Below are 27,274 nucleotides of genomic sequence, written 5' to 3' on the forward strand. Positions count from 1 at the left end.
ATGTATCCATGTTCTTCAATATGTGGCAAAAAACAGCATCTCATTGCCCCCTTTTCTCCACACAAAGAGAGAAAAATCATACTATTAAAATCAAGTGTGAAGAGGAATGAAAAATTTTCCACAAATATGTTCAAGAAATAAATGAGCAGTGGAAACATGTTATCTGGAATACAAATAAAAGGCCAATGGCTTTCTGTGCCTCATCAGGTAGAGGGGTTTTGAGTTGTACCATAACTAGACACAGGGGAGAGCGAGTATGGGCAGTTCCCTTCTCCCACACACATCCCTGAGTCATGATGGTGAGGATGAAGATAATGGTAAAAAACAATGACAGCTAACAATTTTGTAGTCTTACCATATGCTAGGCACTGTGCTGAGGACATAATCCCATTTAATCTCCACAACAATCCTATGAGGTAGGCATTAAGAATAAACCATGCCCAGAGAGGTAAAGAGCTTGCCCAAGAGCTGGAGATGGACCCATGTCTGTCTGGCTCTGGTGAAATGCTACTAGCTAGTACACTCTGCTGCTAGATTGCTTTCCTAAACATAGGTCAAATCTGCAAATGTCTGAACACAGAATAAAATACTATGGAGACTTTCCATATTGAGATAGGTAAAAATGTTTGAAAAATTTATCATTACATTCTTTTTGGCAATATAGTTCTGTCAATTTGCACAAGGACTTTGTGTGGCTGCTTCTAAACTGAATCCAAAACCAGGAAGCAAAGTCTCTTGAGCTTTTGATTGAACTTAGGAGTCTGTTTTTGGTATGCTTAATGATTTATTGCCTTGTCATAAACAATCTCACTATTTACTTTTTTCATCTAATTACATGCAATTGATAAAGGAAAAATGCAACAAGATGCTCAAATACTAGCATAGATACTATCTTACAAAGATGGTGACTGTTAAAATGTTGAACTGCAGGTTTGAAGCTTACTACTATGCAACTGTGCAAAAACTAGATATGTTTCCTTGACAGCTGAAAAACAAACATACACACCGACTTTGAATTTTTGCCCTTATGTCAAAGAAAAAAGTGTTAAATATGTCCCTATTCCATTATTTAAGATTAATCAGGCACAATAAGCTAACAGGTACATGTAGGCACACATGCACACATGCACAAATTGTACCAGAAGTTGACACAAAACAGATATATGCAAGCAGAAATAACTGCTATTGACTTCCCATCTGCACCTGGGATATGAAGCCCAGAATGACTGTAAGAGGCTCCCAACCTCCTTAGGACATTCTAAACCATCTTATCTATAACATAAAAACCCAGTCCATAACTAAGATTGTGCAGATCACACACACACATGTATGAAGAGACACATAGATGAAGCCTATGGGTCTTTTCTTTCTACAATCTGAGTTTCAGTGGGTAGGAATTAGGAATGGGTTGTAGTCTAAAAGAGGGTTTTCACTTTTTTCAAATTTTTACAATAAAATTATATACCTGTTTTACTTGAGTAATCCCTAAAGTGACAAAGTTACACATATAAAGAATGGGAAAATATAAAATAAGTTAGAAGAGCTGGGGATGTAGATCAGTGGCAAAGCACTCCTGGGTTACATCCCCAGTACCAAAGAAAGAAATAAATTAAAATAAGATAAGGTAGAGGAATGGAATTTGTCTTGTTGCCTTGAAGTTAGTTCTAGTAACTGTCCTTCCCTCTCAGACTGATGAGCTATGGATAATCTGTGTGTGATGGTGGGAGGTCTCTGAGGAAAGTGCCCCTGAGTACTGAGTCATCAAATAATCAAGGAAGACAGAGGGTGAAAGAAATGGCTTTTGGTTCTACACTACTGAGGAAGAATCCACTATGTATGAAAATGTTCTGTTCAGTTACAATAGCTAGACATTTTTATAAACAGAAAGGGAAAAAATAACCTTGACCAAAGTTTGGAAGCAGTTGACAAAAAAGCTGTTAGGCCAAGTAAGCAAGTCTTTGAGATGTGAGAGAAGGGACTCTAACTGAGGGACAGAGGTGAGAAGCAGAGAAGGGGGTGGTGGTTGTAATGAGCATTCACATCAGGCCACACAGGTGGGATGGTGTTAATGAGAGATCCTGTCGGGAATAGAGGGGAGAAGCACAGCCTCAGGCGCTGCTTGTAGTCTTGTTTGATTCACTTTTCAGAAATATACCTTGAAAATCCAGACTCTTGGGAGGTGTGGTGGTGCACACCTGTAATCCAAGGTGGGTTGGGAGGCTGAGGCAGGAGGATCCTGAGTTCAAGGCCCTCCTCAGCAATTTAGTAAGGACTTAAGTAACTCAGCGAGACCCTATCTCTAAATAAAATACAAAAATGGGCTGGGGTACCCCCCAAAAAACCAGACTATGAAAGGCAGAGATGGTGTCATGTTAAGAAGATTTATGAAACAACTAGCTGAATCTAGATTCCCCAAAGAGGCAGCTCACGAATGCAGAAAATTACAAAAAGAAAAAGAAAGCCAAAAGGTATGTTTTCAAACCAAGGTATGCTTTCACCATTGCCTCTCGCATGGGCAGCAATGGAGCAAGAGCAGGAGAGGACAAGGACTTCATACTGACATTCAACCTGCAGTGCTAAGGAGAAAGCACTGAAAACTGGCAGAAGACGTAGAGGCATTCCAGAATGCTGGCAGTATTTGCTCCTAGGAGGAGGGGAGGAGAAAGGGAGGTACTGGTGAAGGAAACTGACCAAAGTACATTGGTTGATTGTGTGCAGGTATGAATCTATAACAACAAACCCCACCATTATAATCACCAATAATTTTTTTTTTTTGAAGAAAGGAGTAACAGGTTAACTAAGGTCACTGGAGTTATCCATGTTCATTCTGTTAAACAGTCACATCTAGATGTAAAAAGTGATTATAACTGGCCGTGTCCTGTCTCTCATCACTGGCATGCAAGAATGCCATGCCTGTCACGATCACTCATCTTGAACTTCCTGGCAGTTGCTGCTGGGTTTTGTTTTGTTTTATTTCTGTCTTACAAAAGGACAGAAAATGCTCCAACTTGATTTTGAGAGTGAATCTAATTCATCTACAAGTCATGTGAAGCCTTTAGGGGTCCAGAACAGCAGAACAGATATAACAAGGGCTAACTGAAGCTGCCATTTGAGACGACCTGTTCCCTTGGAGTGTAGCCTCTGACTGTGTGTGGAGTGTGGTGGGGCCTCTCTTTTGGTGTTGAAAGGGCAGGCTTCTAATCCGTCTCTACCAGGTTCCACCTGTTGACCTGGGCAGGTTCTCTGCCTCTGAGTACTGACATGAGGTGTAAGTGGGCAATAATGGTGCCCACCTCACAGGATTGCTGTAAAGACTAAAGGGAAAAGCCACTTGCCTGGTGGTGAAGAGTAGGGCTTACTAAATGCTAGGACTTTCCCCATTCTAGCTGTATATCTATACTGGACCTTTTGGGATTTTGAAATTAAAAGTTATTAATAATAATAAACAAAAACTTTGTAAAATGAACTATGATTGGTTAGATATGCCCTTTTAAGTTTAATATAGGGTTCTCTGGAACTACATATATGGATATGAAAATACAAGGAACAGAATAATAGGGAAAAAATTTTTAACATTGATTCTAGCATATTGCTATTTTTAAAATATCACTTGATAAGTTATTGAATATTATTCTTTTGTTTTCAATTTTTTTAAAATGTGGTTATATTTTTAAATTATAAGATGATTTTTAAATCAAAATGCTTTCTTAATTAAACCTATAACAAAAATCTATTTTGCCTATGGGTTCTACAGGAATATGCAATATTTCCTCAAGAATGCATGAAGTGACTGAACATAAAAAAATGTATGAGTCACAAAATGAACATGTACCATATAACCCTTGTTTAAATTTAAGTAAGCGGGATTGTTTTCCATCTTGAAAACAAATATGAATCTTCTTGCATTTTACACGAGCATTCTTTTTACTTTATAAGCTTTACTTTTTTACTTGTGTATTTTGATAATGTGCATGTAACTAAAACATAAGGAAGTCAAAGTGTTGTAATGAAAGTGTAATATATGAATTATAAGGTTTCTTGTTCTTTACAAACTTAATAATATTTATATCAGTCATCTAACCAAATTGCAGGATTCTGCTGGGTTGAGATCCATTTTTTGATATAAAGAATTATGACTCATAAATTATTTCAATTTTAAAAGCATTTAAAAATTTTCAGTTTAACTTTGAGGGAAATTTTACACATGTACATTAAACAAAAATTGATTCATCAAAATAATGTAAGTTAAAATCATATCTAAGTCTGGTTTTTTTTGTAATGCTTTTTGGCAATGATGTGGTTGAAGGATAATTTGCTCAATTGTGTAATTCATTTGATAGAAAGAGGCAAAGACAATAAAAACCCAAACTCTCAACCCAACAGGGCCCCACAGAGAGGCATTCATGGCCCTACCCACAACACAGGTCCGCCAGCCCCAGTCCCTAGGGTGCCGGTGGCTTCCACCTCTGAGTGTGAGCCAGAACTGGTGTGGTGTGTGCCTCACCTGGGCCTGTCTCAAACACATCCTCTGAACTCACAAAACCAGAGTCCCCCACAGCAACAACTCGAACTTTGTATGCTGTTCCTGGCATTAGACCCTTTAACCCAAAGAAGGTCCGAGAACCATTTACAATTTCTTTTCTCCATTCTTCTTTGCCTATGGAAATTTTGCAAAAACAACAAATTTGAACATTTTAAGGGTCCAGAAGTCACATAATGCTTCAAGAAAGGAAAATCTTTACATGCTGAAGACAAAATCTGGGATGCTTGGAGTTATCATTTTTGATTATTGTAAATCTGATCATATTAAATGAATAAATAGAAGACCTACATGAAAATATGTTCAAAAATTTCATGGATACATAATTTGCATATTAATTGCATATATTTCCATTGTATTAATTCTTCTTTTTGATACAAAGAAAGCTTCTCTTATCTGCTTTTTGCCTTATGAAACTGTTGAGCTTCTCTAGAGAGGTTTATAAAAAGAACTGTTACACATTAAATAGGTTAAATGGACTAGGGGGAGAATTATTTTTTTTAAGATTCACAAGATAAATTTCTCAGTAATCAATTTATCCAATTTATAGGTTCAACATTTCCCAAGTATGACTTTTCTGAGGGAATGGTTATTTCTTAAAGTATTTATTTGTATGATAAAAGCTAAACAGAAAGTTGGACTAAGTTCAAAATTTTGTCCAAACATTCATTGGCCATCCAGTTATATTATTATGCAGAGCAATAAAATCCTTTATTAAGGATTTCAATAAACTGGGTTTAATAATCTGGGCTTTAATAAACTTGACAGCTATAATTTTTTCAGGTAACTGATTCACTTAATTGGATCAAGTTATTTTTCAAAACAATCCATAGTAAATCTTTAAAAATGTTCTTAATCTCTTGAAACATATCCCCCAAATTAAAATCAGGGTAATTAAATTGTTTCTTACTGCCTGCTACACCATATTCAACATAAAAGTTCACATGCTCTGGTCCCTCATACTCCCAACTGATATTGGCACAGGTCTCAGCAGCTGCGGCAGTAAGATTGCTGATCCTGGGACTTACTGCTTGAACTAAATATACAATAGAAAAATAAAACAAACAAACAAACAATCATATTGCAGCATCATACACACAATTAGAAAATAAGTTCAAATGCTCCAAAATTGTGCAAATAAGATTAAGAATAAATTGTTAAAGTTTAGGGTTCAGTCATACATCACTTTCATTACAGAAAACTTTTTCATTTATTAAAGTATTAGGAAATAAATAATCAGAAATAATGATATGTAGTATTAAAATTTATAAGTTCTAGTATACAGATCCTAAAACAACATAAACTATAATCCATGAGACAGAGTACCAGGAAATATCACAGTCTTCATTTACAGGTGGATGGATTTCAGAACAACCCGAGAAACACATATTATTACAGTATATAAGAGACTTCCAGGTACTTCTAATACTTTGAGGCTATTTCTCAATTCTATTGGTCAACTCAGTGCAAGTCTTTAAAGAGTTCGTGCAGTGTGAGAAAGAATGTTCCTTAGAATAGTGGATTTTGACCTGCTTTGAGGTCAATGTTGGATGATTAGAATATGCTGGAAGAAACGCTGAAAAAGGAAGTGCCAAATGTGTTCTATCGGAATTTAAGAAAGTAGAAATAAAAGGAGTAGGAACTATTTCACGTGAAACATCTCAGAAAGCAAGATGATCTTACTTGTTAACCTTTGGTTACATAGCATTTTCTCAAAAAATGTAGTACAACCTAACTAGCTTTTTAAAAATCCAAAGTATAGACTGCATATGGTGCTTTAAGCTTGCTGAGTAGAGGCATCTCAAGTCATTAAAAATGCTATTTGAATATATTGAGGCTGACAATTCTATCAGTCCTACCTCAAAATCTCAAACTAAAAATGATAAATTTACAGAAAAGTAACTTAGGTAGTTAAAAAATAAGACTAGCTTATTATCCATTAATTTATTACCCATTAATGAAAGTATTAATGGATTACTCAGATTGATTCTAGAATTTGCTATATAATTTAGAAATTAAACGCTTTTGTAGAAACAAAGGTAATGAAATAGTATTTCTTAGCATCAAAACTATATGTATGTTAAAAAAGTTAAATAATGAAATTCGACCTCTGAAATATAAGTCAACAACACAAGTTGATTTTGTGCCTCTGTGTACTAATCATCAGAGGGAATAACAGAGAGCAAAACTTGATTATTATATTAAGCAGAAACTAATTTTAGTTTCCTGACACTTTCTTTTAAAATAAATAAATAATAAATAATGACAGGAATATGATCAATCAACAGAGAGAGTCATATGGGCATGTGTGAAAATATCAGTGGCAAAAACCTAGGCAAATCATTAAGTTTCATTAAAAAGTTTTGGAATCATGAAACTGGGGAGTTTAGTCTTGAAGTAATTATAGAAGATGTTTAAGGCAGAAGTATAGTGAAATACTTCTTAACAGGAAAGCATTTAGCTATTTTTTGTTTTTTTACAGATGCTTTCTTTTCTCCCTAGGGTTTATTCTCTCATCTGTTTGTTTATATTTTTATTTTTTTAAAATATATTGATGTGAAACCAGTATCTTAAGGAGGTATTAGCTCTTCTGTGTTCACTGCAGCATTATTCACGATAGCCAAGATGTGAAAATGATCCATGTGTCCATGGACAGATGAATGGATAAAGATGAAGGGTACATGTACTTTGGTATAGTAATCAGTCCTCCAAAAGAGGAAAATCCAGCCATTGGTTACAACATGGATAAGCGTGGAAGATACTGTGCTAAGTGAAATAAGCCAGACACAGAAAGAAAGAAAGGCACTGTGTGATCTCCTTGATATACAGAATCTAAAAAAGTCAAATTTAGAGAAATAGAAAGTAGAATGGTGGTCACCAGGAGGTAGTAGGTTCAGGTGGGGAAATGGGATGCCATTGGTCAAAGGGTACAAACGTTCAATTATAAGATGAATAAGTTTTAGAGCTCTAATGCATTAGTAAATATAGTTAGTACTAAAGAATTGTATACTGGAAATTCATATTTGGTTATTCTTAAAGGAACATAGATATTACAATTTCCTAAGGTTATGCTGTTTTGCTGCTTTTATCATGGAGAATTCTAACTATCCTTCCCTTTAATTCCCACTCATCCACTTTCTCACACACCAAACAAATATCCCCTGACCATGATGATGCGGTAAACAAGGGCACCCCTAATGTCACCTCCAGGCTTTCCCAACAGTCTCCTCCTGTCTGCCTCTCCTCCGGTAAGCCTTTCTCTGTAGATATCCACCATGGTATGTAGTGTAGTAACCCACATCTTAGCTTTCTAACCAACAAACCTGATCCAGTCATTTCCCAGTTTAAAGCTTGGATGGCTCACCTCTGCCTACAGGTAAATACAAATTCCTTATCAAGGACGTCTTAGCAAGGCTGTTAAGAACTAGGCCCACCTGGGTCCATGTACTATGGCTCCAGTCACATCTCAGGGCTTCTCTTCTTCTCACTCTGTACTATAGGCAAATTGGACTGCTAGGTATAACACAAGCATCCTGAGCCTTAGCACATGCTCCTACCAAGACTTAAACCCAAACCCTGACTCATCTGCCAAAAAACTGGACTTCAAGGTACAGTTTAACATTACTTTCTTTGTGAGGCTTTATAGGATCTTGTTTGTCAAAATAAAATGATTCACACTCTTCAATGCTTAAATGACATTTAGTTTAAACTACTAGTTTAGCATCTCTTACCTGCCAGATTTTAAGCATATTGAAGGCATGGTCTATTTACTATCTAGATATACACAATGTCTTAAAAACAGGTTGGTGTTAATTTATATACCAAATACTGGTGTGAACTTTAAACCTGATTTAGTACAGTAGTGCAGTGAGAGTCAGATTACAGGGAGGGTCATCCCTAGCTGCTTCTCAGTGCCCTTCTCTGCCTGGTCCTGTTGACCACAGTGGCTGCTAATTAGGTCAGGAATGCAGATTCCATTCCTGCCTTCCTAGTTAGTTTATTCTAATTCTAGTACCCCAACTAATTACCCTACAAATGTGTTCTGATGCTGGATAAAGTAGCATTGCTCCATCAGCAATATTGGGGATATAATGTAAATCCGTTATCTATCATTTGTGTTTGTTTTTATAGATGCCTGCACGGGTCTATTTCCTAGAACCCTGCCCTGAGTCCATTTTAAGAGACACAGGAATTAAACAAATACCGTTCAACAACTACAATTCTTATGTGAATATTGAAGGTTTGAATCAAACAAGGGAATGGATCAAAATAAATGCCTCCTGATGATCTTGAGTATATCCTTGCTCATTACATTATATTGAGAAGAAGGATCAAAAAAAAAAAAAAAAAAAGAGAGAGAAGAAGAAGAGAGTATAGCATAATATAGCTAACTGAATTATCCTGGCTTTTACTTCCTGGTTAACATAACCCCTTCGTAATTCTATATTTGCAAGTTTAGGTTTCACTGACATCTCTTAAAATCTGTAAAAAAAAGTTTAAAAAAGGAAACAGTCTTTTTCCCCCTTCTTTGACCTGAAATGAATTCAAATCCCATTTCATAAAATCACAATTTATAATAAAATCTTATTGGCTATTGATGATTCTATAGCTAAGGATATCATGCATTTTCTCTCAAAGATTCATCTCATTTATTTATTCCTTCTTATACCATTTTAAATTAAAATACAAAACACATTAAAAAATAAAAATCAGGAGAATTGTGAAGAACTTTGATTTTCCTCTTTTAGAGAGCATCTACTCTGCATGGAGAAGGGAAATAGAGATGAGGATAGAATTCCTATCTATTGAAAAAAATATTTTAGGGAAGGAAAACTCAGAATCACAAATTGTGCCTGAGCAGTTTCAATCTTACCATCATTTTTTGTACATAACACTTAATTACTGCTATATTATTAAAAGAAACAATATTGAAAGTAAGGTCAGATTTAGCTTTTTCTTCTTAAACATTATTCTTCCTCTTAGCTGAGATCCTGATTTTATATTGGGGGCTTAATGACCTTGTTCTATAATCATAAATAATTCACAGTTCAATGCAGTAACATCAAATAGTAAAACCCCAACTCCCTAACCTATCTATCTATCTATCTATCTATCTATCTATCTATCTATCTATCTATCTATCTACCTACCTACCTATCTATAGTACTGGGAACTGAACTCAAGGGGGCTTTAGCATTGAGCTACATTCCCAACCTTTTTTTTCTTTTTTTTTTTTTTTTCCAATTTTGAGACAGGGTCTCACTAAGTTGCTTAGGGCCTTGCTAAACTGTGGAGGCTGACCTCCAGCTTGTGATCCTCCTGTCTCAGCCTATTGAGTACTTGGAATTGTAGGCATGCACCACTGTCCCTGGTTTCAAACTCTTAATAAAGATTTATTTTAGTTTTAGTTTATTAAAATGGAGGGGTGGTGTTTTTTCCCTGTGAAATTTATATCATTTTTTTTTTTTTTTTTTTTTTTTTTTTGCGATGCTGGGGATCGAACCCAGGGCCTTGTGCTTGCAAGACAAGCACTATACCAACTGAGCTATTTCCCCAGCCCTATATCAGTTTTGAATATGACAAGTCAATGGAAAATTCAGACATGCTTTGCAGGTGGCCTTGTTGATGCATTTTCTCTGATGCACGGCCACAGCACAAAGAAGCCCAGCTTTTGCAGGAGGGCTTCGATTATAGTTAGAGAGGAATAAATTATTACAAAACAATCAATGCTTTTAATAGATACCTAATCCTGGAATAGAAGCATACATGTAAAATAGAATAAGCTTACATTTTTCTATAATATTATAGGAATTCTGAATTTTTACGACTTTATCCTTTATAGTCTATAAACATGAATACAACATTATTAAGAACACTGAGAACAGTTACAGTTCTATTCAAACTCTTCAAAATCTATCTGACACACATTTATAATTTACCAAGGGTCTGAATGTGAGCAAATTTCTAGGAAAAAGAAGAAATATATCCAACCTAAGCTCACAAGGGTTGAGCAACTGTGGGCCAAATTCTTATGCTCTTGGTCTTCTTTCCTTTACTCCTATTTGTACTCATTTTGTCTGCTCCATGCCTGGGAAGAGCCCCAATTGTGGGTACCTTACTTGAAACCTCTGCCTGGTGGCAGGGACTCTGCTGCTTTCTAAGAGCTGAGCCAACAGTTAGGGGTCAAAGGTGGAGATCTTTGGTACTGCCATAGGTGAAAGACATATAACATACAGCTAATCAAGCACCATTCCCCCAACAAGTCTTTCTGACACAGAGAGCTATCAGATAATAAAGGAGAAGAACAGGAATCCACTCAGAATTATTTCTATGCCTCAGAAAGGGGAGACTTAAGCAGTTTGGTGAAGACAGGATGGAGTAACACAGTTGAGCAGAGCATGCAGGCTGACTGGAAGACTCACTTGTAAGCCACCCAGTGACAGACAGTCCCCAACCAGTTGGAAGGTGTTCTAAGCAGTGTTGTGTCATGCCAGTCCAGTGTACACTGTGTCTATGAGGAGTGCAGCTAAGTCAGATTGCAACAGGAAGCTCTGCTGATCTAATCCCTCACAGGTTGTTTCACCACAGGACTAACAAGTCTAAACCCCTGCTATATGACATGGCCCTATTTGTCTGGGACAAATCCACAGTTTTGGTCCTGTCTGATCCAGCCAAAATCATATTGTGAAAAGTTAAGATTAGGATGTGCACCAGTTGAGAAAAAAATTGGGGGAGAATTTAATATGTGGCTTTCTACTTATAAAAATGACTAGACATTAATTTTAAAGCCATGATCACCCAAGATCTTCTCCTTTTGGTCATTCCGAGCATATTTTTATTTTCTTTTTTACTCATGCTGCACTTCCCCACATTTAACATTGTAAATTTCACACATGTATAAAGTCATGCAGATGAGTTATTTTACCTTTGCCTGCACCTACATCAGGTGGAAGAATACCAGCTTTAATGAAGAGAAACAGAAATAGGACACTATATAGTTAGATGTAACACACCCACAAGCATGTATAGATACAAAAAAACACTTATAAAAAGCTAATGCATGCAAGAAGGATGAAGTGTACCACATCAGGTATAGGGGACAAAACTATGTTGGTGTCCCCAAACTTACCCAGTATGCAAATCTACACATTACTTTATGTGCATTATTCATACTTGTTAGTATCTAAGAGGCCTTACTATATTTTGAGTCAATTTTTGGATAAAAATGTTAATCTCTTTTGCAATAGAATATAATCAATTGGATAATCCTTAAGCATTTTTATACTTTAGAGACATGCAAAACCTGAAAATCTTTTACAATATTTTTGATCATTTTCAATAAATCTAAATTTTTCAGAAGAATTTTTAAAATAATGAAAGGACATTTTGATTCCTTTTCTACAAAATTTCATGGGGCTATTTTGCTTTCTCTTTACCAGATGACATGCCAAAATACTAAGTCCTTGCACAAACACAAAATAAATGGACTAACTGTTTGATATCTTACCAGAAAAACTAAATCAAATATGTGGACTAGCAAATTAATTCCAGTGAATCAGGATTAGAACTAGAATTGCATATATACAGGCATGCATGTCAGTGTGTGTATATATGTATTATATGTATGAATACATATGCACATGTGTGCATATAAAGTTGCATTCAGGAAAAAAACATTGCCTTGATTTTATTATGTTTTGGAATGAGAAATTACAAGTGTTTATATGAATTAGATAAAATGGATACTCTGTGTAAGCAGGAAAGAGAAAGCATAAACTGAAGTTAAAGATTTTTTATCCCATGATACTTTTAATTATATGGATTTTATACATACCCATCTTACCTTCATCTGTAGTTGTCATTGCTTCCTCTGTAATTTGACTTCCTGATCCTGCTGATGTTTGTGCATACAAATAAAATTTATACCGAGTGCTAAAATTTAAATTTTTTAAAGTCCAGCGTGTCTTGTTGGCAGGAATTTTTAAATCTATCAGAGGGCCTAATTCGTGAGTACTGTTAACTGTCAATAAGAAATAACAAACAAGTGCATTTCCCATTAATTGTACAGAATGATTATTTTAAATAATTTTGTCAAGCAAAAATGTCAAACCTGGTTTACAATGTCTTTCATAATCTACTCATTCTTTGCCTAACACAAATAAGTAATAATTCTTATAGCTTCTATAATGTTATACTGGGTAAAATAGTATGGTATAATACAATATAACATGAAAATACGTGTTCTTTTGGTTTATAAACTAGCAGAATTTTATGGTTGAATCATTAATAACATGTTTACTCTGTGTTTTTGCAGGTGGAGTCATTTATTGTTATATTCACAGACAATGACTACCTAAATCTAATTACTGGAACCACCGCCCTCCCACCCCCACCAATCCCACCCTCAGAAATCTGTTTTATTCTACCAACTACTTAATTTTTCATAACATACACATAATTTTTCTTTAAAAAGTAAGATTTGATGTTACTTCTGTAACAATACTTGAAGGTACATGTATACATTCTACAGATATTTAAAAAACATTTTAAAATAACAGTTAAATATTTTTTGAACACATATTTCTCCTTTCCTCCTCTTAATAACTTACTTGGCTGAAATTTTAAGGTGTATTCAGTCAAAATGCCATTTGGGTGACTTGGAGGATCCCATTCCAAAGTGAGAGAGTCCCGTGTGGGATTAACAATCTTCAAAGACGAAGGAGAACTGGGGACTTTTTAATTAGAACATACAGTCAATTCAAAAGTATTAAACACTTCAATGTATATCAAAATAATATATCTTCATGTTCACATAGTAGATCAAGGTTTTGGTTTTCAGTATCCTGTGCTTGATTCAGTTGAAAATACATCAATACAAACCTGTGCCAGGAACCTATTTATTCTCTTCTTTTTCTCTTACCATTTCCCATTAAATTTGCAAAAACCATTCTCTCAAAATACATGATGACTGCCTTTATATAAACCAAAATCAAATATTTTTAAAGGACATAGTACTTGATTTATAGAGGGTGTGTTGCAGTAAAAGCAAACTGGTTACTATGCAAAACTGACTACCAGATCTCCAAGGGGAAGCAGCAGAGTTCTGGGTCATTAAGGACTGTTTTCCCCAACAAAATCAGGTGTCACCAAACAGGTGACACTCTGTCTGCTGAGCTTTGGGCCCACGCCAACCTAGCCAGGTGCAGAGACATTCTTACCCTGAGAGCTCACAGTTGCCCAGGATTTGGTGCTCATGGACAACAGCCCCAAGGCTGGTACTCCCTGGCCCTGGAAAAGGCCTGATGGGTGTTGAGTTTTCTATAGCAGAGACTGTCAAATCACCAGAGGAAACATCCTGGTCTTTTATTTACTTCCCCATGGGGGGGTGATGGCTGGTGGCACCTCTACCTCCTGATGGCTGCCTTCCCTACAAAAGCATTAATGGCACCTCCCTCTCCTTATTCTAGGCAGAAACCAAAGTCGATCTGAACTTCTCTCTCTGCCTCATTTCCACCATCTCCTGAGACACTAATTTCTGGCAACTTTACCTCCTTAACTTCAACCATATCCATGCCCTCCTCTCCTCTTCTTTGCCACTTCCCCTCCTTTGCCTAGGTCTATCTAAACCATGCCTGGTATATAGTTACAAGCTTCTAAGCTCTTCAAATAAGTAAGTGGTTCTTAACTTTCGGGGATCACAGAGCCCTTTGACAATCTGATTATAGTCATAAACTCTCCCTAGAAAAATATACATATATTTTGCATATAGTTTCAGGAGGCTCATGGAGCTCCTTCTAAGCCTACATTGTCTCCCTGAGGGAGTATAGTCTGCAGGCTAAGAGCCTCTGAATCAGTTTCACATTCATAGCATCTCAAACCATGCATGATGTGGGACCTCCCTCGCTGACCTCCTTTTCTTCTCACTTCTGATCTTTGTGTCAGTCACATCACTTCCTTTCTTCTTTATTCTTTAAACCTCTAATTGTTTCTTTTATACCACCTTCCCCTGAGCCATCCAAAGGACAGTGTGGGGCCTCAGAGGTGAAAACCTTGGGTGGAAGGAGCACTTCCTCTCAAAGGGGCAGTGAGATCAAGGACAAGCAATTGTGGGATGGGAGCTGGGGATTCAGAGGCTGCTGGGCAGCTGCCACATCATGAGCTTCAACCAGGAGCTGAGACAGTGTGCATTTGAGAACTGATTTTATCAAAAAGATTAAGGTATTCACGGAAGCTCTCTGGCTCCTTGTTATGTCTGACTCGATGAAAAATTCAAATAGGTCAAGCCCATTTTAGTGCCTTTTTGGATTACTCTCCTTCTTAGTACATGGTCCCCTCTCTGTCTCACCCACTAGGGTCCCACACTCTTCTTGCCCAAAACTTCTTCTTGCCTTCTCCTCCGTCCACACACATTTGATTTTCCTTTGCTGCTCCCCCGCAGTTGCTCATACTTGCAGGAGCTTTTAACTTTTCCTTTTTCTTTCCAACTCGTTTGGTCAAGACTCCCAATCTTCTAATTCAGCTCAACTTCATAATAAATTATGAAAGTGCACTGAGAAAGAAGCTATAGAAGTCAACCACAACTCTTAGAAATAATTTGCTTTCTCAACATTTTTTTTTAAGTATCACAATTGGGTCTCATGCTTTTCCGATGAGGCTACTGAGTTTTAGAATGTGCCTCAAGTCAGAAAGCTAATGGTCCAAATAATCATCAAATTAGCAAGTTTTCAGATAGTGTAAGCAGTGGAGAAAAAATTTAAGTGAATGGAAAGGGCCTTTTAGGGCAGCAACGGTTCTGGAGCCTACCATGAACCTTAGGCCACATAATCATATGAGTGATTTTACCACTTCTGTGTGTGCTGTGTTCATCTTTAGGAAAATCACATTTGGCTTCCAGAATATACTTTACTTGGAGGCCCTACTGTCGGCAAAACCTCTCAGGCCAGGCCATATGTTCCTGGGTCTCAGAGACACATCCCCTCCATACCTCCTTCTGGAGTAGTAAAGAGTCTGTCGGGGCTGGCCGGGCCCTCCCCTTTCCCATTGACCACGCGGACGTTCAGTGTGTAATGGCTGAAGGGCTCTAGCCCAGGCAGCATGCCATGAGTCTTGCTGCCTTGGAAGGTGAGGATCTTTTTCTCAATGTGACGTCTGTTTCTTTTGGATGAACTCTGTGCCTTCCAATAGTAAATCTGAAATGGCAAAACAAAAATCAGGGATGTACAAGGGAGCAAACAAGATTCCTCATGCTCACAAAACTAAAACTTGTTTTCCCAGAAAATTCCTGAGGTGCATTTTGTAAAAAAACTAGTAGCAAAACTGATGGATATTGATTCTGAGTCAAGAGGAATAGAAGTCCATAGATAATGAGGAAATTAAATTAAAACTATCTGAGAAAGCCAGGCCATACTATTTTGTTAGAGGAGTATAAATGAAGTAAATGAAATAGCATGAGACTAGTAAGGTTCTCTCCAGAACATGAGGCAAATGGAAAGACAATAAGAATGATTTAAGTCTTTTAATTGTATAACATATTCTGAAACTAAAATTACTAGCCAAAGTTTAGGTATTTTTCTATAGTTAATACATATTCACGTACAATCATTTAGTTTAACCCTAAAAATCACAGTGAGGTTTTTATTATTTTTTAACAGTGCAGATGAGTTTCTGGGTTACTGAGAGACTTTCTCAAAGCCACAGGGGACCCTCTATTGGAAGTTTAGGGTTTTGCTACCTGGCCAAGCTATATCACTTAAAAAATGCTTATTGTTTCATATTAAATTATAGACATAGGTTATGGAGAAATGGATAAATAAAAAGTGTTAACTTTGCTCACAAATACAGAATTGTTGTTTATTAAGTTATCCAATTTTTCTTAGGAATTTAAAGGCATTTTTCAAGACAAGTCAACATATACAATACGGAATCTAGCCAATGTTAGGTAGGTAAAGACAAATATAATGCAGTACAAAAAGTGGCCTTTAGGAGCCAGTGTTAACAAATCAATGGTGTGTGTGTGTGTGTGTGTGTGTGTGTGTAGTTCTTTGGTTGCCTATCAATCTCTATGAATCAGTTTTCCTAGTGTTCCAAGTACAAATATAGCTGATGTTCCTAAGAATTACATAGTTGGGTCTACATGATCTTAAAATAAAATCTGAATTATTTTTTTCAATGCCTAAATTATTATCAGGATAACTGTGTGTATTCAACACATGTGTTTCATATTACTTTGAAATGAACATACAGTTCAGTATGTTCTGGTTCTTTAAAAATTACTTTTTCTCATTTTGTACACATACTGTTTAGTTGACACAACATTAGATCATCTATGGAAAAAATGGAGAAAACTTTTTTTTTCTCTTTGGAAGAGTGATATTGGTGTTAATTCTAGCTGGGGTCTTGTGGCTTTTCTGAGGCAATAAACAAACTGGCTCTTGAGTTCACCAGCTCTTGAGAAGATGAACCAAATAATTCCAATCTTACTCAGTGTGTGTGACAAGTGGCATTTGCCAATATTTCGTGACTAAGGAGAGAACACGAAATGTCTCCCTTCACTTGCCCGATAGCCTTGTAGGTGTCCTCGGATACTTTTCAGAGGTACTGGATCCCAGTGCACCTCTGCCAAGGTGCTGTTCACCACATTCACATGTACATTCCCAGGAGCCACCATAGGGACTGGAGAAAAGACAGGGGAGGGAAATAGAAGTATCAGTGTTATTTTGAATTTCATGCAAAAATGTCTCTATCTCTAATAATTTTGATTTGAAACATGTCCCAGCCTATTCTACAGGCTCTATAGAATCTTATTCTAAGGATTGTTAAGGATTGAAAGTTGAGTTTTTGGTTCTTTATGAGGACAACTTTTTTTTGGAGGGGTGGTGGTAGCGGGGATTGAACTCAGGGGCACTCAATCACTGAGCCACACCCCCAGCCCAATTTTGTATTTTATTTAGAGACAGGGTCTCACTGAGTTGCTTAGCACCTTGCTTTTGCTGAGGCTGGCTTTGGCCTGCCTTAGCTTCTGGAACTGCTGGGATTACAGATGTGTGCCACCAGGCCCAGAGATAACTGTTTTTTTTTTTTGTTTTTTTTGTTTTTTTTTTTTTTAAATAAAGTAATCCCTTTCTCACATTCTAAACCTCTATTGTGTGTGTGTGTGTGTGTGTGTGTGTGTGTGTGTGTGTGTGTGTCTGGGGATCAAAGCCAGGGCCTTGCACATGTTAGACAAGCGCTCTACCACTGAGGTACAGATAGCCCCAGCCCTGAGCCTTGTATTTCTTATACGGCAAGCTGCTTAAATTCAGAGAAATTAAGCGAAATAATTGCCACCTCCCTCCTGTGCAAACCTAAGCACTTCTGGAAATGGCCTTGGTTTACAACTTGGTAGGTTTCTTTGACTAGGGAAGAGTAAAAAGGAAATGGCAGGAGACACTTACGGTCTTCTCCAGAATGTCCCATGACTACAGCTGGCTCTGGAGCAAAGCCCACATCATTCAGGGCCTGAACTTTTATCAAGTATGGGACAAAGGTTGGTGTGCCAGAGACAATGTATTTGGAGACATTTGCCACCACCACAGAAGTCCATTCATCATCACCATCTTTCTGGCGCCAGCTCACTTTGTACTGAAGGCCTGGCCCGTTAGATTCAAAGCCATTCAGGGGCTAGAAAAAAAGCCAAATAACCTGAGCTTATAAAACAGATCTACTGCATGACCTTTTATGGGAACAACAAATCCAATTCCCAGACTTAAAGTGAGCCTTGAAACACTGAAATAGAAGCTATTAACCATTGTCTCCAGGGAACCTTTTCTTTTTTTCATTTGTGATGAGATTCAAAACTTGTTTGGGATCAACATTTCAAAGGTTGTAAATTACTATCTTAAAGCAGTAAATACCACATAAACCTTTCAAACTCTGGCTGCATAGCCAAGGGTGGGTAAGTCTTAAAGCATTTCAGTTTCTAGATTCCTTTACACATTCCTGTTTGTGTGATAGTACATCATTGCCTATTACTTGAAGACTGAAACATATGAACTGTTTCCCCGTTTATTAAAAAAAGGTAGCATGTCATGCTATCCTACAAAAATACATATGTGTGTGTATATATATATATGTATATATGTGTATGTATACATATATAAGTATCTACACATTTGTATACATGTAAGTATACATGCATGGATCTAAGGTTTAAGAATTATATAAGTTACTGTATGTTAATTTTCCAAAACAAAAAAATACATGTGAGCCAAATAATTATTACTACTACTACTAATAAATTGACTACTGGCAACAACTTGATGCTTGCGCTCCACGTAGTTCTTACTAAAATGATAATAGCAGCTACTATTTTTGAACACATATCTGTGTTAAGCATTATTTTAGATTTTTTACATGTATTAATTCCTTTAATCTAATGCAGTTGCTTCTGTTATTTTCATCATACAGATGCCTAACAGATGTTCAACAACTGGTTTAAGATCACACTATAAGTAGCAGAGCTGGGATTTGCACCCATTTGTTTTGGCTTCAGGGATCAAACTTTTTACTACATAATAATGCCTCTTAAATAAGGATGAAAGAATGAGATGGGATTTTAATGCAGACATTATTTTAAAATAGCTTTTTCTTTTCACTCTAAAAAGACTAAGGAAAGTTGAAAGCTTCATAGCTCACCTTCCACGTAATCACCAGATTATCAGGTTCCGAACCCAGTCCTTCCACAGCTGTGGGATTTTTATCTGGTTCTAGAAGTTAAGCAGCCACATATGCGTAAGCTTTGGTCATTTGCAAAGAGTGGAAAACTTCTGTATTCTATTTCATATTCCTGACGTCCCACCCTACCTGTGGCTTTTGTCAGATACTGTTCGGAAGCCTCGCTGGGCAAGCTCCTCCCGATACTGTTCACTGCCATCACTCGGAAGGAGTAGTTCACGTAAGGAGACAGTGTCAGCTGGGCTGTGGTCTGTGTTCCAGAAACTTCAGTTTGGTGGTGCCACAGTCCTGCCTCATGCATTGCATCCTCATATTCAATGATGAATTCTGGCCACAACACACACACACCACAAACGCAAGACAGTGAGTTCAGTCAACCTAGGGATAGGTTGTAGCCATAATGACCAGGACAATGAAGAGTAGCCAAACATGGATTAGCTTTCTTTCAAGAAATCTTTCATTATCCTCAATACTAAAGTGCACTCAAAAATATCCAGTATTCTTTCTCTAGTATGCTGAGTTTAGTTAAAACTATTTAGAACTGACCCATATATTCCAAGGAAAAGTTTAAAATATATGGAAAAATGATCAATTTTTCATAATAGAAGCAATTAAAATAAATATAGTAAGATGCTACTTTTTACTAAACAGATTGACTGCAATCAAAGGCTTAATACATCTCGTTGACTGCCACAGAGGAAAAGAAGCATTCTCAGACTTCATAGGAAGTGTAAATTGCTACAACTTCTATATAGGACAATTTAGAAAATCTAACAATATTTAACGCATCTACTCTTAGAGAAATTGCACTTCTATCAATTTATTTTGAATAAATGTGTTCATGCACATTGTTCAAAGATACATGAAAAAGAATTCACATTGCAACACTGCTTACAACTGAAACAATCTATCTGCAAATAAGCTAAATATCCATCAGTAGGTCATTGATTAAAAACAAGTATGGTCCATCCACATAGTGGAATATTCTGCATGTTATAAATTAGTGATGCTGCTTCATATGTTCTAAAACAATGATTTCCAAACATATTAAATGAAACCAAGCATGGTGTAGAAGAGTGTGTGCTGCATGCTGCATTTGCATAAAAGAACATTTCACTAAGCCATGTGCATATATACTTGCATCACCTCTCAGAGGATAGACACTGATAATATGGTGTGGCCAGAGGAACTGGCAAGTCAGGAGCAGAAGGAAGATACACTTTTCAGTTCAAAGCCTCTATAGTTACTAAAACATTGTGGTATGTATATGTTTATTCTAGTAAAAATGGTTATTTACACATTCATTGATTGACTACTATGTATGCCAAGTGTCATGATATGAACTGCAAACACAAAAATGAACTACTATAAATGTTACAGTGGTCTAAAGCTAAGTCCTTAGAGTTCTTTCAGTCCACATTCCTTTGCTGGTGGTCTCCAGTCCCCTCAATGGATGACTTCTACAATTAGATCTGCAGCCCAGATCTCTCCCCTGAACCATAGAATTAAATATCCAATCTCCTACTTAACAACTCTACTTGGGTGTCTATTATAGCGTTAAACTGGTATGAGCGATCTTCCCTGACTGGTAGTGACAACTCAAGTCAAAACCTTAGAGTCCTTCTTGGCTCCTCTTCTCCTTTTACACTTTCAAGAGTCTTCTTGGGCTGTACCATTAAAGTATATCCAAAATCTGACCATTATTCCACTTCTATCCTTCTCACCATCATTTCAAGCCACTACCATTTCTCCTGTGTGAATCATCATATAACCTCCTAATTTGGTAATTCTCAAAACTTCTTCAGCTCATGGTATACTTGGTGTCTCAGTAATTTTATTTCAGTTTCCTTTGATCAAAAGAAATACTTGCTGTTTTCATGTATTAAGTAGTTAGGTCCATGCAGTTTAATATGTATTTTTGCCTTAACAATTTAAAACACGACTTCCCAAGCATTATAAACACACTGGACACCACCACCCTCATTTCCTGTTCCATAGTAATTCTTTCACATGGCACTTGCTTTTTACCACAGAAAATGCTTTCCTGAGATGTGGCATCATCACAATATGACAAAGCAATATAAGGTTGAAAATGTAAACCACCTCAAGCTAATTTCACATGGTGCCTGGCAGATGTCAGTCACTATGCTTTTTATTTTTAATTTTTGGTATTGGAGATTGAACCCAGGGGTGCTTTACCACTGAGACCTTTTCATTGGTTTTTTTTTTTTTTTTTTTTTTTTTTTTTTTTGAGACAGGGTCTTGTTAAGTTGCTTAGGGCCTTGCTAATTTGCTGAGGCTGGCCTTGAACTTGCAAGACCTCAGTCTACCAAGTTTTTACGATTACAGGCATGTGCCACAGTGCCCGGCTTGTCACTGTGTTTTTTAAACATCAAATCTTTAATTAACTTAATGTACCCCTGTGAATTTGCTGAGGTGTCACCAGGCACCGCAGAGCACAGTTTGAGAACCACAGTCTACCTGATCTCGGTGCTCCCCCTTGTTCTTTTATATTCCATTTTCAATGAAACAGAGTTAGCTATGATGATGAGCACTTCCCAACCTTACCATGGCTTACCAGGCCCTGCATAATTCACGCTCCCGCTCACTGCCCAACTCTTCAACTCTGTGACCTTCCCTCCTACTTCACTTCTCCTGGGTCATTTCACTACAGCCACATTGGCTTCCCAGCAGACATGCCCCATCTCAGGGCGTTTTTTTTCCCTTTGCTTTCTCTGAAAAGTTCTTCCTCCAGATAATTTTACAGTGTGCTCCACTGACTTCCTCCTCCTGTCCTGATTGACATACTTAAGTGCTACCTTATTTGTGTGGCCTTTCCTGACCTCCCTATTCACAGTTATACCCCTGACACCCTCATCTCTTACTCCTAATTGTTTTTTTGATGGGCTAAATGCGTGCGTGCGCGTACATACACACACACATTTGTAGATAGATATCCATGTGTTTGAGTTCTCCAGGAAGCAGAGGTCATAATAGAAATTAAAGAAATGTATTTAGGGAAATGTTCATGGAAGATAAAAAGGAGAGGAAACAGAAGTAGGCAGGAATGACCCTCAGACCAATGTAGGTCTGATGACTAATGGGAGAGGGGAAGGAGGGAAGAGTGAGCAGGAAGAGTGTCCAACTGCTCAGCCAAGTCAACAAGGAGCCCCATGGTACAGTTTGCCCATGGGAGGAGTTCTCCATTAGCTATGGCTGTGCTCTAGAACCCTCACTATGCTTGGTCCTGGAGCACCAGAGGGAGTGTGGCTCCTGGGAACATTACTGATTCTTGAGGAAGGGGGAGCATATGGAGGCTGTCAGCTAGTATCCCTTGCAACAGGTTCTCTCTTGAGGGTAAACTGAGCAGTGTCTTTGTCTTTGTGTGGGTGCGTATGTGTACACACATATATGAATGTATTTGTATAAACAATACATAATGACATTATGTGAAATGACATATTATTAATTTTATCATATTTGTGTCCTCATCTGAAATGTATACTCCTTAAGGGCAGAGATTTTTCACTATTTTGTTTTAAGACAACTTCTACTATATAATTGGCAATCAGTAAATATCTATTGAATGAATGAGCAATTGAGGGCAAGAGCAGAAATGCCTTTAAACCAGTTGGTATCATTTTTTTTTCTATAGTGACTATACCAATTTACATTTCTACAGTAATGTGTGAGAGTTCTCTCTCTCACCAGCATTTATTGGTTTTGTATTCTTTGTAAAATTTCCTTTTTTTTTTTTTGTGGTGCTGGGGATTGAACCCAGGACCTTGTGCATGTGGTATCATTTTAACATAGGCAAAAAGTGTCTCCAAGAATCCTAACCAGCTAATTCAGACTCATGTGTTGGATTAGCTGGAGACTCAGTCTGTTCTGATCTAGGACACTGAAAACTCAGCTAAGAAAGGTGCACCACTAAGTACAAGATAGAAAAGAAGAATTTCGTGGATTTTTAAGTGGGAATACTCTGCTTTACCTGGAGTTGCAATAAATCATCACACTTATTATTTCAGAATAATTTTAGATCATCATCAGCAAAGTATTAGAGCTTCCTGCAGTCTACACCCAAAGGCAATCATATATTTCAGGCCTGTGACTGTGTCCGCTCTCTTAAGCATCTCTTCAGTTTTGTAATTAAACCTCAAAGCTTACCTCTACTCTTATTATTAATTTATTATTACTCTGATTATTAACTTATTAATCTTTTCCAGTATCCTTATGGGCTGGCCCCTCATCTGACTTTATTCCCAGGGCTTAAGGCATCAAGGTGAGGAGCTGACACTGTTGAATGTCACACTTTGTAGCAGGAAACAGTTGGGGAAAAAAGGACCTATTTGGAAGTTAATGGCCTGATGTCTACACCTATTTCTGGTACCAACTGTGGGTTTGAAGTGATTTTACTCATTGAGTCTCATTTTCCTAATAGTTAGTAGGGGCCTTTTGTGTGCCTGCTCCTCCTATCCTTTTTCCAGGAAGTAATGGGAAAATTGAATAACTAACTTCAGATCCATCTTCCTACTGTGGTAGAAAACCAAGGTAGTTGTGCACACCTGTAATCCTGGTGACTTGGGAGGCTGAAGCAGGAGGATCACAAATTCGAAGTTAAGCATGCTAAGTGAAATAAGCCAATCCCAAAAAACCAAAGGGTGAATGTTTTCTCTGATATGTGGAAGCTAACCCATAATAGGTGGGAGAGGGGAAGAATAGAATTTCAGAGGATTAGACAAATGGGAATGAAGGGAAGGAAAGTGGGATGGGAATAGGAAAGACAGTGAAATGACTCTGACATAACTTTTCTAGGTACATATATGAATACACCATACTGAACGCCACCATCGTGTATATCCCCAAGACTGGGGCCCTAATTAGAATAAGATATATTCCATGCATGTATAATTTTATTAAAATGGACTCTATTTTCCTGTATAACTAAAAAGAACCAATGGGGGGAAAATAAAGTTCACAGTTAGCCTTAACTACTTAGTGAGGCCCTAAGCAACTGAGTAAGACCCTATCTCAAAACAAAAAAAAAAAATAGAAAGGACTGGGGATGTGGCTCAGTGGTAAAGTACTCCTGGGTTTGATCCTGGCACCTAAATAAGTAAATAAATAAATAAATAAAAGTTTAAAAATATAAGGTGATTCTTACAGATCTTAAACAGAAATGACAGTGTATTTGCTCCAGACATATTCAGAAATTAGTGTCCTGTAAGAAGCTGTAACCAGGAATCACATCACCTCTGAACAGGGACATACATAAATCTTTTAGTTCTATTGGTAATAAAGCAGAGAATGCCTGTAAGTACCTTCATGAGGAATTGCAGCTGCATATTAGAAAGGGATTCCAAAACAGCCATTAAACTTATCAGTGATAGAGCAAATGACACCACATACTTGTAATAGGGCTGTTGTTGTCATCGCCTGGGGTCCAGGACAGCTGAACACTTTTGTCAAGTTGATTAGTCAATTCTAAATCAAAGGGAGGATTTGGGACATCTGTAGGCCAAACATACACATCATGGTTAGCTATCCATTTTTAAGAGCTGCTTCTTTGTTTGTGACACTAGCTATTCCGGGGAGACATCTTAAAGACACAGCACACTTGATGGTCAATGAACATGCAAATGAAGTGAGATGGAAACCACGGAGGGTGCTGGGAACACCGGAGCACAGCCAAGACATGATGAGCTCTGCTGCTTGCTTTTCAAATGAAGTCATTTGTAACCAAAGCCAGGGAAGTAGACAATTCTGGTTCATCAGCACTCTCAGTGTGTGTCTTCTCATAAACATGATGAGCACAAACATAAAGAGTAATGTCAAAAGCTTAATTTTGAAGACATGGAGAACAGAATAGCAAATGCTGGAAAACACATTCAGGCAAACAGATGCACTGTTAAAAGGGGATTCAAATGTTCTTTCTGAAACATGCCGAATGACAGACTTAGGGACTCCTGAAGAATATATTTTTAAGGGTAGTAGCCCTCAGCATCCATAGGTGTGCTTACTCTCAGACACTGGACACCAGTTGGACAAGGGTAATCCAGAAGCAGGGCTGCCTTATTGAATGGTGCCTCTGAGATCCAGAGTTAACACTCTGCCCTGGGCCTTTTTGAACCTTGCTTCTAGAAGTTATCTCCAGTTCTTGGGGGACTCAAGGCCATATAAAAATATGGGCTCTTCTTTCTCATAAGTAGTAAAGCAGTAAATGTCTAACGAGGACAGATTTTATATATAAAATAGTGATACTATGTAAAATCAAGCTGATTTATGATTATGCCACAAAATTTTTGTATTTATGTGCTGAATGAAGAGAAGGGTTGTCTAAACAAAAAGATTTCTGGAAATGATTTCTATTTTCCAGAGTCAGAAAAGTTTTATGTGTCATTGATGTGCCCTTCCTCTAAGTCTCTCTTTAATGACTTATCTGCTGTGAATGAACACATAAGTCAGTTTTCTCTGACATAAAAGTCAAATGTTTTAACTATCCTTTTTTTCCCCCTGTTTAAATTTCTTGAAAATGGACCCAAAACAACATTTATTTTCCAAAACAGACTTTAATAGACTGAAGTAAAATCTAACTTGTGGAATAATATAAGAATTTTTTTTTCATTCTGTAAAATACAGATGACAGCTTTTGATAAAGCCCTGAACTACTTGTTTACTTTACAAGGAAACCATATCAAAGAGGGACTTTTGTCAAATGGGATGATTTTTGAAATAGCACCTGCAATATTTAGGAACAGCTGGCAATAAACTCAGTAAAACATTCTAAGGTCATGATGAAGAAATGATTTATTACAGTAAATGAAGGACACAACAATGGACAGATCCCTTTTCCTTAAAAAAAAACCATGATGTGATAAAGAAAAAAAATTTTTTTTTGGCAAATGTGAAACTGACAGAAAACAGAGAAAGAAGACTCATTAGTTTACCGTAAATGGGAGCTGGAGTTGGAGTAGGAGCTAGAAAGGACATTAATATAAAGGATTTTAATCAAAATTAGTAATGGAAAGATACAAGATAGCACAAGAAGACAAAGACCACACATGACTAAGGTTATAAAATTAAGCCGTATGCTTAGCTGTGAGATATGGCATTGATAAACACTCAATAACAATTTAGTAATAAAACCCCTTAACTTTTAAATAAAAGTAGATTATTTCCCCCAATTTTCTCATAAAAATGACTCCAATATCCACCATTTTATTATCTCAGTCTGCTACAGAGCTTATCCCGAAATGATCACCTTGAAGGCATCTTTCAAAAAAGAAAAAAAATCTACAGTTTTAAAACTGTAATGAGCAAACATTTAATATTTACAATTTCCCTTTTCCTTTTCAACCTAAAATGGGGAAGCTGGCTGTGTTGTATTTGTTCTGGTTCTTACCAACAACGCTGAGCACGGCACTTGCAGAAACATTGTCCAGAGTTGTGTTGGCCACACAAGTGTAGGTCCCACCATCATCGTCACTTACATCCGCCACCACCAAATGATCCTTGTTGACAGTGAACCTGCAAATATAACATGCTCAGAACAGCTGACATGGACTGCCAACCACACCCAGGACTGCCTTACTGCCATGAAAGAAACTCTGTGATTGACAAAACAGAATATGTATTACTTCACTAATGGTTAGTATTGAAAACAATTAGAATGAATTAGAATCTTGGGTTAGGAGAGATATTAAGTATAATGGCTTTCAACCAAGCCTCTGGTGTCTTAGCAGCTGCCTCAAAGCCCCCAGGGCAAAACATCACATGGTAGCCCATAAATATATACTATTATTGTGTGTCAATTTTAAAAATTTTAATAAAAGTCCCCAGGGGCATCCTGAGGTGAGGTAGGGGCAACTCACCTCTCTAGTTACCCCTGGTAGAGTGCTTGATGAAGGCTACTATTAAGAAACATCTGAAAACTACTCATTAACTTAATTCTATCAAAAATGCATATTTTAAAATAGTCTATTATTTACTGCAGTAATTTTTGTGTCATTTTAAACACATGCA

General features: G+C 37.1%; 1 protein-coding gene across 28 annotated transcripts in view; it reads right to left on the reverse strand.

Moving 5' to 3' along the window:
* The window catches only part of NRCAM (neuronal cell adhesion molecule), a 277,700-nt gene that overhangs the window by 10,604 nt on the left and 239,822 nt on the right, over positions 1-27,274 (reverse strand). For 6 of the 28 annotated variants that reach the window (XM_079149978.1, XM_079149990.1, XM_079149969.1 and 3 more), the window contains 13 exons: positions 26,655-26,779; positions 26,200-26,229; positions 24,662-24,763; positions 19,382-19,579; positions 19,214-19,284; positions 17,974-18,199; positions 17,097-17,212; positions 15,525-15,729; positions 13,150-13,272; positions 12,375-12,560; positions 11,466-11,501; positions 5,451-5,576; positions 4,505-4,657 (listed from right to left, as the gene is read on the reverse strand). In XM_079149978.1, coding sequence (XP_079006104.1) covers positions 4,505-4,657; positions 5,451-5,576; positions 11,466-11,501; positions 12,375-12,560; positions 13,150-13,272; positions 15,525-15,729; positions 17,097-17,212; positions 17,974-18,199; positions 19,214-19,284; positions 19,382-19,579; positions 24,662-24,763; positions 26,200-26,229; positions 26,655-26,779 — 1,697 coding nt within the window. The remainder of the gene's footprint in view (positions 1-4,504; positions 4,658-5,450; positions 5,577-11,465; positions 11,502-12,374; positions 12,561-13,149; positions 13,273-15,524; positions 15,730-17,096; positions 17,213-17,973; positions 18,200-19,213; positions 19,285-19,381; positions 19,580-24,661; positions 24,764-26,199; positions 26,230-26,654; positions 26,780-27,274) is intronic. The other 22 variants (XM_079149970.1, XM_079149989.1, XM_079149992.1 and 19 more) reach the window with 10 other exon arrangements.

Source organism: Sciurus vulgaris, assembly GCF_902686455.1.
Source record: "Sciurus vulgaris genome assembly, chromosome: 8".
In the NCBI taxonomy this organism is placed as follows: Eukaryota; Metazoa; Chordata; class Mammalia; order Rodentia; family Sciuridae; genus Sciurus; species Sciurus vulgaris.